General features: G+C 50.1%; 2 protein-coding genes across 2 annotated transcripts; one reads left to right on the forward strand and one right to left on the reverse strand.

The window, feature by feature from the left end:
- Positions 1–1,126: 1,126 nt before the first annotated feature.
- Positions 1,127–4,121, reverse strand: sprtn (SprT-like N-terminal domain). The gene is made up of 5 exons (XM_061812593.1): positions 3,610–4,121; positions 3,175–3,274; positions 2,861–2,989; positions 2,510–2,768; positions 1,127–2,336 (listed from the first exon to the last, which is right to left on the reverse strand). Exons 1-5 carry the CDS (start codon positions 3,870–3,872, stop codon positions 1,534–1,536), a joined length of 1,554 nt encoding a protein of 517 aa, XP_061668577.1. The 5' UTR covers positions 3,873–4,121; the 3' UTR covers positions 1,127–1,533.
- Positions 4,122–4,543: 422 nt separating this feature from the next.
- On the forward strand, positions 4,544–9,008 carry exoc8 (exocyst complex component 8). Its single transcript, XM_061812592.1, has 6 exons — positions 4,544–4,975; positions 5,885–6,451; positions 6,513–6,801; positions 7,091–7,344; positions 7,443–7,691; positions 8,302–9,008. The coding sequence occupies exons 1-6, from the start codon at positions 4,682–4,684 to the stop codon at positions 8,707–8,709; spliced, it is 2,061 nt and encodes a 686-aa protein (XP_061668576.1). The 5' UTR covers positions 4,544–4,681; the 3' UTR covers positions 8,710–9,008.
- Positions 9,009–10,138: the final 1,130 nt, after the last annotated feature.

Genomic DNA, 10,138 nt, shown 5'->3' on the forward strand with positions numbered 1-10,138 from the left:
CCTGCTGGGGATCCAGGCCCCCTCGCGCCCCCCGGCGGAGTTTTTGCTAATCCATCACCACCAAAAGAACAAGTTAGCATCAGTGGCTAATAAGAATTAAAAACAGCACTGGCTTATGTTTTAGCCAACAAGCCAAATATTAAAAACTCATAAAAATGAGTTTGTGCAAGAGCTAACACTTTGCTAACAGTTGCAAGTTAGCTAGTGATTTGGGGCCTACTTAGTAGCCATTGATTAGCCAACAGCCACCCATCAACTTTTGTATTGAATTGAGTTAAAATGTAAGTATTCAATTAAAAAGTATGAATAAATCCATAAACAATTGGCAACTTATGGTCTAAGACTAGCTAGCTGTAATCACTAGCACAGCGTTTTCTCATTGCAACCTCACTAGAATAGCACGTTAGCGGCTAGCTCGTTGCTTTTGAGCCAGCTTCTGGTTTGCTATTGTCATTTTTAAAAAATATTTTCATAACTGCGACAATTCCCTGACAATTTCTTTGTTAGCTCAAATATATTCGCAAACATTCTGCACTGCTGCTCGTTAGCTTGCGTAGCGCCTGCCTACCAGCACATAACTTTTAAAGTGATTTAAAAACATCACGTTAATAAGTCGTAATAAAGAGCCTGTTTGCCAGTAAATAAAGGGATCACAACTTAACATCATTTTTCAAAAGATATTAAAAAATAACACTGTGCATTAAATGACATATTTTTAATTTCCTTGAACTAAAGTGCTGCGTTTTAGGAGCATGACTTTCTTTTGGCCATCTGGACGAGCAGCTGGCCTTGCACCGCTGACCTTCGACATCATCCCCACCCCCTCCCATGCTCACTACTGTGGCCCCCCCCCAAAAACACCCACCAAAGACAACGTCACATTTAAAACAAAATATGGAAAAAAAAATGTAGTAAAGCAGCTATTTGGAGTCAAGGGTGCACAAACGAGACCGAAAACTTTGGATTGAGTGCACAGAACAAAACTTTATTAACATTTCAAACTGTATGTACACCTAAAAACTGGAAGGTAGAAAAATATACATGCGAACCTGTACAAATATATAAAAGCCATATTTGAAAAGTACAAATCTATGCTGAGAAGTAGACCCCCCCCCCCACACACACACACACAGAGTGTCTGAGCTGTTTCTGTTCTTGATACTTCTGTATACAGATAATTATATTGTCAGTATTTTAATAACCCCCCCCCCCGACACACACACAATCATGCATGGCTTATTTATGGATAATATTCTGCAATATTAAAATGAGCATTTTTTTTTATACCACTAATAATGGACACCGCACCACTATTAAGTAATTTTGGTCTGGACTGTAGATAACGGTGCCATGTATGCTTATTAAAAATCCACTTGTGAGGATAAAGACCTCGACTTGAATTCTGAATTCTTTTCCTAAGTTTTACAAGTGTCAAAATAAAAGGAACAGCCGTCAGTGTGACGCAGTGCGGAAACGACAAACACGGCAATTCATAAATTTGGAATAATCCCCACCTCGGGCGGTTCTGCCGGTTCAGCAGAGGCAGGAGTCCAGGTGCTCGTTGATGTTGGACTCCGGCACCCGGGCCTGGCACGCGGGACACCGGACCATCAGCACCGCGGAAGGCGACGACGCGGCGTAGCTACGACTCGCCGCCGATTCCTCGGCTTCTTCCGGATCCGTCTTCAGCTTCTTGCTGAAAAGCTCGAAGACGTCGGCCGACTCGCCCGGAGGTCTCTTCTTTTTCCGCGTTGGCGTGGCAGCGGACGCACCGCCCGGACGCTCGACCGGCGACGCCGATGAGCTCGACGTATCGTCGTTGGGGTGATTCATAGGTGCGGGTGGAGTGACTGAAGTTAAAGTTCTGGTTGGCGACTCTGCGATGGATGACATCGCTGACGTGTTGTTGAAGAAAGCACCAATGGACGTCTGCTTCAGTCTATGCGGATCTTCACCCTTGCCGGCGCCACGCCCGCCACCGACGCTGTCACTGCCACGACTGCCAACGTGTTTGGTGCCACCGGGGCTTTGAATCCTACCGGGACCGCCGACGGCGTCATCGTCCCCGCGACGGCCGTGAAACTCGGAGATCTTGACCGGCGATCCATTGACGTTGACAAACGCTTTGGTGTTAGCGACGGACGTCTTGGTGATCTTGCGTTTCTGCGGCGCCGCGGGCACGACCGCGGGACCGGCTCGAGCCGGAGGAAAAGGCGTGTCGGGTCTGCCGGAAGACTTGGAGGAGGGGCCGGGGGAGTCGGACGCGGAGGGGGGCTTCCCGCCCAGGACGAAGCCTCGGCCGCTGAACGCTTTCACGTCCTGCCGCGTTCCTGAAACTGAGCACAACGTTGATATTAATAAGTCGAACTTGATTGAAATGGATTGCACCAAAATATGAGCACGCGCGCAGAGACATGACTGTAAAACCAAGAAAAGACATTGAAAGGCAACAAATTCGAGTTGCAATAATTTGTACACCCCCAATATGACAAAACAAAAGAGTCTTTACTCGCAGGTTTTCCAATGGGGGACACGTTTGCGCCTTTTTTGCCCCCCTTCTTGCCGTAGCCCTCGGGCTCCTTCACTTTGGTGTAGTTGCCCCCGCACGTCCGCCGGTGGTCCTCCCACCAGGGGTCCAGCGCCGAGGGCGCCCGATTCATGGACCTCTTGACGAAGCCGAAGTAAGGCCCGCGCGTCCGGCAGGGCCCGTCGCAGCGCCACCAGTGCTGGCGGTACACGTCCACCTCGTCGTTGAAGTTGTGGTACACCTGTCGGGAATTGGGAGGAGTGGGGAAAAACTACCGGTAGTTCAGATAAAAACAATCGTGCGAGGGAGCGGGAGCGAGCCGAGGGCCCTCACGGTGATGCTGGTGCCGCTCTCCTTGTTGATGCGGTTCATGTGCTTGACGAACTCGGGCCCGTGGCCGTCGCGGTCTCGGTTGTTCTGCGTCACGAACAGCAGCGCGTGGATCATCTCGTGCAGCAGGGTCTGACCACAACACAATTTACAGTACCGCTACGATACACATTTCGGATGACACCAGTAGAGAACAAATTCTTGATTCATTTCGAGCTAAAAAACAACAAACAGGAAGTTGCGCATTTAGTTTTTTTTTTTTTACGTTGACCTGCTCCGAGACCAGCGCAGGATACGTGGCGTAACGGTGCGCTCACCTCCACAAAGTCTTTCCGGGGTCTGAGCTTGAGCAGAGGTTCGCTGAGCCGGATCGAGCAGAGTCCGCCGCGACCCTCGTAGGAACACAGGCCCGCGCACCTGCGACGCCAGACCGCATTTAGCGTCAGCCAAAACAACAACGCCCGTCGCTACACTCCCCCAAAAACTATAAAAGGACATTCATCGCTGAGTTGTAGTTCGCTTTGGAGTGCCTTGTTGTCGTGAATTTCATGCAGAAAAAGACGAAAAGTGAGGAGTTATTTTTTTTTCCCCATACGACAGCCAGCATGACAACCGGGGATTGGGGCTGGCATGGTTGCATTAGAGCGCCTCGTTGTTGGCCGTGAGTGCGCGAAAGCTTCAACGGGCAGCCACGATCAGATCAGGAGCTAGCGTGTGCTTGCTGTGATAGGCTGCGATGTCCCGCTACTCACAGGGTCATCCTGTGGCTCCACTTGACCTCCACCCCGCTGAGTTTGCCCCAGAAGAACCTGTCGTTGAACTCCAGGAACATCGCGCGCAGGTCGGGCGTGGGGTCCAGGGTCTCCCACGACGCGTCCACGATGGACAGCGGTTTCTCGGGCTTCCAGGGGACCGTCGGCCCTCCGCCACCGGCGTCGCCGTCCAGATCCACGTCGTTCGCTTCATTGTCGAACTGCTCCTGAAGCTGCAGCGCGAGGCAATAGTCGCGATCCATGTCACGTCGGAATCATGGAAAATACCAGTTTTATTTTTACAGACTTCCCAAAAGTGACGCTCCCACACTTCAACTGGGGCTGTCAAACTTAAACTCCGTCGGGATTTATTGCCAAAATAATAACAATCGAAAAAAAAAAAGAAAAAAGAAAACTAAAACCCCGACTAGCCTCGCCGGGTAACAGACAACAAACGCTGCTAAAATATTGTAAAGATAACATAGCACAAGGCAAATGAATCCGGTAGTAATTTCAAAATAAAACGTAATTGCGCAACATTAGCGGCTTTAATCAAAGTTCAATACGTACCATGATAACTTTTGATTTAAATATGATATTTAGAAAACATACTGTTATATAGTTTTTTTTAATTTTATATGAATACTTCTAAACTATTTATAATTTACTTTGACAGTGGCACATTCTTTTCTGCTTTTGCGTCTCAAGAACTTGATTAAAAAAACAACTTCCGTATCCGGAAGTTCATGGGAGAAATACAATTTATTTTCAGTTCTTCAAAAGTGCTATCATGCAAAAAAAAAAAAACAGTCTTTCTCCTTAATTTAATGGAAGAATTTTTACGATGTATTTTAAAAAGAAACAGTCAAGCATCGTTTTTGCTTTTTTTGGGGGGGAGGGGCCAGCCTCTTTTTGGACACGTGACTTTGTTGGGTGTCACCCTGCTTCCTGTTTGTTTGGCTCGCTGCCTGCCATGAACGATTTGAGCGTCTTCTAGATCCTCTTGTCTTTATCTCGGCGTCTATTTATCAGCCTTTTTTTGCCAAAGATAGTCAATTATCAAAGATTTAACATGTCCGACCCGGGAAACCGACTCCGCAGGCAGCTGGAGTCGCCCAATTTCCACCCTCAGAATTACGTGAAGCAACTGTCCCAGCAATCGGACGGCGACCGAGACCTTCAGGAGCACCGGCAGAAGATCCAAAACCTGGCCGACGAGACGGCCCAGAACCTCAAGAAGAACGTCTACAAAAACTACCGGCAGTTCATCGAGACCGCCAAGGAGATTTCGTACTTGGAGAGCGAGATGTACCAGCTGAGCCACATCCTGACCGAGCAGAAGAGCATCATGGAGAGCATCACGCAGGCGAGTGTCGTCATCACAACAACATTCAGAATCCATACAAAAAGGTGCTAAAAGTATTTCGACAGCACAACTGGGCCGGGCTAGGGTTGAGACAAGACGAGTACTGGTACTGTACGATGATGTGTCACGTCATTATCCAAGTTGCTTAAGCTCACAAGGGTTGCAGGAAAGCTGGAGCAGACTACACCCTGAACTGGTCGCCAGTCAGTCACAGGGCAGATATTGACACCGTCACTGAGCGGGAATCGATCCCACGCTGCCCGCACCAAAGGCAGGCGTGCGTACCACGAGACCATCAGTGACCGTGTTGGGATGATGTGGCTCCATTAAAAAGTATTTCTCCAGATAACTAATTAGGTGAAAAAAATGTGTAGTAACCTGTGAATAACTTTTTCATTCATAGTATGAACATCAAATAAAATATTAACTAGGAATGTGCAATACAACTAACTACAAAGCCCAATTTCAATGAAGTTGAGACATTGTGTGAACCAAAAACCGAATACAACGATTTGCAAATCCTCTTCAACTTATGCTCAATTGAATACATTAAAAACAAAATTGATTTCATGTTCAAACTGATTTTTTTTTTTCAAGTTTCAAATCTCTCATTTTGAATTGGAGCATCCCCAAAAGGCTCAGTTGTTCACAAACAAGGACGGGGCAAAACCCGAGTACACGAGCGGAATGTAGCGCGATGTAACTGAGTCAATAAAATCCAGTTATTAATATTACATCAAAATATGTTATCACTCGGTAAAACAAAACTTGAGGCTGTGCGGCAGATTCAGGAAGGGTAGAATAGTCAGCCTTAAATCTCCCGGTAGTGAAAATGCATGGATTTGTTTATTTTTGATGGTGCCGTACTGCAGTTTTCTTGTACTGATTTCGCGCGGGACCCGAACGCAGGCCCTGCTGTCCGCCGACAAGGACGAGACCTCTAAGGAGATGCAAGCCGCCTTCCCCAAGGAGAGCGAGGAGCTGAAGCAGAGGAGCCTCACCTCGCTTCTGGAGAAGGTGGAGGGCGGCAAGACCATCATGGACACCCCCGGGAGGCACCTGGTGTACAACGGCGACCTGGTGGAGTTCGACGTGGACAACATGTCCCCCGTCCAGAAGGTGCACGCCTTCCTCATGAACGACTGCCTGCTGATCGCCACCTGGCTGGCCAACCGGCGCGGCGCCGTCAAGTACAAGTACAACGCCTTGTACGAGCTGGAGAGCTTCGCCGTGGTCAACGTGAAGGACAACCCGCCCATGAAGGACATGTTCAAGATTCTCATGTTCCCGGACAGCCGCATCTTCCAGGCGGAAAACAGCAAGATCAAGAAGGAGTGGCTGGAGATCCTGGACGAGACCAAGAAGAACAAGGCCAGCAAGGAGCGGGGCAAGAAGGAAGAGGAGACGCCGACGTCGCCCGTCCGGGCCGAAGCGTCCACCAACCCCTTTGACCGGGACGACGACGAGCCGGCGGAGGTAGGCTCGCGAAATCGGCGAAAATTTCTCAAGCCGGAAACTTTTTTTTTTTCTACCCGAGGTGGAGGAGAGCGTGGACCTCGGTCTGGAGTGGATCCAGGAGCTGCCAGAGGACCTGGACGTGTGCATCGCCCAGAGGGACTTTGAGGGCGCCGTGGACCTGCTGGATAAGCTCAACGAGTACCTGAAAGAGGAGGCGCTCACGCCCAAGGTGAAGGAGCTGCGGGCCAAGGTGGACGAGCGAGTGAGGCGGCTGACGGACGTCCTGGTCTTCGAGCTGTCCCCGGATCGCTCGCTGCGCGGCGGGCCTCAGGCCACCAGGCGGGCCGTGTCGCAGCTCATCAGGCTCGGTGCGTGTTACCTGATTGCAACCGTTGTGTCTCGCCTTCGCTCGAGGATGACGAGGAGTAACGACAATAAATGTCACGGCATTCCACTTCCATTCGTAATCGGACACAGAGAAGCTAGGCCAGCTGCTAAGCTAAAGTCAAATGTCGGAACGCGAAACCCCAGAAGAAGCGCTTGCACGGTGCAGTCGACTTTTAACGGAAGTCTGACGCGAACCCCGTTAGGAAACGACCATCAGTACTGTCAATTTAGCAGGCGGCCGGTCTTCTCGGTGTGGTCTGGTGTTTCCAGGCCAGTCCACCAAGGCGTGCGAGCTGTTCCTGAAGAACCGCGCGGCGGCCGTGCACACGGCCATCCGGCAGCTGCGCATCGAGGGCGCCACGCTGCTCTACATCCACAAGCTCTGCAACATCTTCTTCACCGGCCTGCTGGAGACGGCCAAGGAGTTCCAGACGGACTTCGCGGGCAACACGGGCTGCTACTCGGCCTTCGTGGTGTGGTCCCGCTCGGCCGTGACCATGTTCGCGGACACCTTCAGCAAACAGGTAGGCGGGGGGTGCGCAAGACGCGGCCCGCGGGCCGCTCATCTTCCATTTCCTTTCGGGGAAACAAAGGACGGTTGTGTTGTGGCGCGGTGGTGAAGGTGTTCGACAGCAAGGAGAGCCTGTCGACGGCGGCCGAGTGCGTGAAGGTGGCCAAGGAGCACTGTCTGCAACTGACCGACATCGGCCTGGACCTGACCTTCACGCTGGAGTCGCTGCTGGTGAAGGACGTCAAGGCGGCCCTGCTCAGCTACAAGGACGTCATCGTGGAGGCCAGCAAGCATCGCAACTCCGAGGAGATGTGGAGGAGGATGAACCTCATGACGCCCGAGGCGCTCGCCAAGCTCAAGGTGAGCCCGCGTTGCTCAAGCGGGTAGCAAAAAAAAAAAAAATCCCGACAACCTTCCCGGTTTTCACGGCCTTCCTTTCTACAACAGTGGGTGTAAATACGCGTGTATAACGATTCAATAATCAAATCACGACGACGATTCGTTTCAAGACCTTGCTTTACTTAAAACCGTCCGAATTGAAGCCCCTCCACAGTAAATAATCTCCCCCGTTTATTTTTGTGGTTAATTAAAGACGTTTGAAAACTTGATCCACATGAAAGACAAAAACATGAATTATAATTTGCAATAATGTCCGGTTTTTTTGAGTGGCGTTCATTAATCGGCAGGTTAATTGTCAGGTTTTTATGATCTCAAACAATTAAGACTGTGATGAATTATTAATGTGACGTTTGACATTTTGAACCAAACTGTTACATCAAAACTGTTGGGGCGAATTAGCCGATTAGTCGTTCGTGAATTCACGATCAAACCTCGAGAGTCTGGCACGGGAATGACGTCCTAGGAAAGCGACTGTTGCTTTGTCATCGCGTCTTACGATCGACGTCATCGCCCCTTTTTGGGCGCACGTCAGGCAGGCATATTTTCGATCGCCGTCCTCAATCCTTTGCAGGAGGAGATGCGCGCCAGCGGCATGTCGACGTTCGACGCCTACACGGGCGCCGACTGCTGGGTGAACCTGAGCTACACGCTGGTGGCCTTCACCAAGCAGCTGCTGAGCTTCCTGGAGGAGGCCCTGAAGCTGTACTTCCCCGAGCTGCACACGGTGCTGCTGGAGAGCCTGCGTGAGATCGTGCTGGTGGCCGTGCAGCACGTGGACTACAGCCTGCGCTGCGAGCAGGACGCCGACAAGAAGGCCTTCGTGCTGCTCAACGCCGCCTTCCTGCACGACTGCGTGCTGCCCGAGGTGGAGCGCCGCTTCGAGGGGGCCGTGGGGAAGCCCGCCAAGCAGCTGCGGGACCTCCGCAAGAGCACTCGGCCCGTCAGGATCAACCCCGACAGCACCACGTCCCTCGTGTGACCACTTCCGTTAGGGTTCTGGAATGTTTTGCGGAGATGTCCGTGGGAATTTAAGGCTTGATAATCGTTCAATGTAATGTATCCCGATTGAGTCGCCGCTGCTCTTGGCCACCAGGGGCAGTATAATACAGACGATCTAAGAAGAGTTTCACGCCTACTGTCGGCGACTCAGCCGCACTCGCGAATTCGCCCGACGGGCCTTCACTTTGACCCCTAATTTGACAAAAGTAGTCCTTTGCTGACATTTTGCGGCATCTACAAGAAATTAGAAACCTTTTTTTGGGGGTGTGGCGCAGGCCCGCCGAGATTTTCACTCCCGCTGGCGCGATTCATGACTCGAAAACCTCGCAAGTTGGGGCACTCGTAACTCAAGGTACGACGGCGACTCCTGGAAGTCGGCTTGGTTGAGCCAGTTTTAAGCAACGGTCCATTTTGGGAATGTATCCCCTTCAATTCCCACAGAAAATATCCAAATTAGGGAATTCAAAGGATTTCGCCAGCCAAACGGAAAGTGACGCTTGAGCACGAAGCGTCGCGACAACGTTTCATCTTCAACCAAAGACATTTGAACCAAGTTTTGTCCCCTCCTTTGATCCAGCGTGCTATTACGCATGTCGTACGGACACCAGCACAATCTAAAGCGAGCCAATACAACAATTCTGCCTTTACAAAGCGGATAAATGCTTGTCTTTTTTTTTTTAAATTTACACTCCCGCATTATTCCAGAACAGTATGCTTGCTGTGTTGACTACAAATATTTGGTCATCGAAACTTAGCATGAATATCTTTTTCTCTGGGCAGACGTTTTGTATTGAAGACGCGGCGATTGTGCTCTGCTCATCTCGAGTGTAAATTAGAAGCCAGAAAGAATGCTTCTTATTCTTAACGTTTTGATCTTGCACCTGAAAAATGAGCTGAGTGTCCAGTAAACGTGTTGGTTATGAGGACACGGACAAACACTGAAGCAGAATTCAACATGGATATGAAAAGGGATGACTGATATTATAAAAGGATGTAAATGCAATAAACACTGAGAGCTGTACTCGTACATAACTCTTGTATATGGGAAGGAGATTTATTTTTACATGCCTTGTGGTTTTCGGAGTGAATCCGACGGCGGTTCGGGTGTTGGTACAAGTGAAGGAACTCATTCAGGTACGTTGTGTAAAGTGTACTACTACTGCATAACCTTCATCTCTGGCCGATTAACACAGAAAGCCAATTTCAGAACCACAAGAGCAGAGTTCACGCAGAGAAAAGTGGAGTGTTGCTGCAAATGAGCGCTTCGATGCGGCGACGCAACATCCCGCATTCTGACAATTAGGTGTCAAGTTTCTGCTTTAGGGTATAAAATAAAGGGGAGGGGGGGAGGGGGGGGGCAGAAAGGAGTGTCACAGCTTTAGTCCCTGCACTGCTTGTAAAAGATGGGA

The sequence above is a fragment of the Syngnathoides biaculeatus genome, chromosome 23 (assembly GCF_019802595.1).
Source record: "Syngnathoides biaculeatus isolate LvHL_M chromosome 23, ASM1980259v1, whole genome shotgun sequence".
In the NCBI taxonomy this organism is placed as follows: domain Eukaryota; kingdom Metazoa; phylum Chordata; class Actinopteri; order Syngnathiformes; family Syngnathidae; genus Syngnathoides; species Syngnathoides biaculeatus.

Coding starts and splice junctions, on each gene's coding strand:
- sprtn (XM_061812593.1), bottom strand. CDS start 3,872: ATGGATCGCGACTATTGCCTCGCGCTGCAGCTTCAGGAGCAGTTCGAC. Junction 2,769..2,860: donor AGAGCGGCACCAGCATCACC/GTGAGGGCCCTC, acceptor AATTCCCGACAG/GTGTACCACAACTTCAACGA. Junction 2,337..2,509: donor CCCCATTGGAAAACCTGCGA/GTAAAGACTCTT, acceptor CGTTGTGCTCAG/TTTCAGGAACGCGGCAGGAC.
- exoc8 (XM_061812592.1), top strand. CDS start 4,682: ATGTCCGACCCGGGAAACCGACTCCGCAGGCAGCTGGAGTCGCCCAAT. Junction 4,976..5,884: donor TCATGGAGAGCATCACGCAG/GCGAGTGTCGTC, acceptor ACCCGAACGCAG/GCCCTGCTGTCCGCCGACAA. Junction 6,802..7,090: donor GTCGCAGCTCATCAGGCTCG/GTGCGTGTTACC, acceptor TGGTGTTTCCAG/GCCAGTCCACCAAGGCGTGC.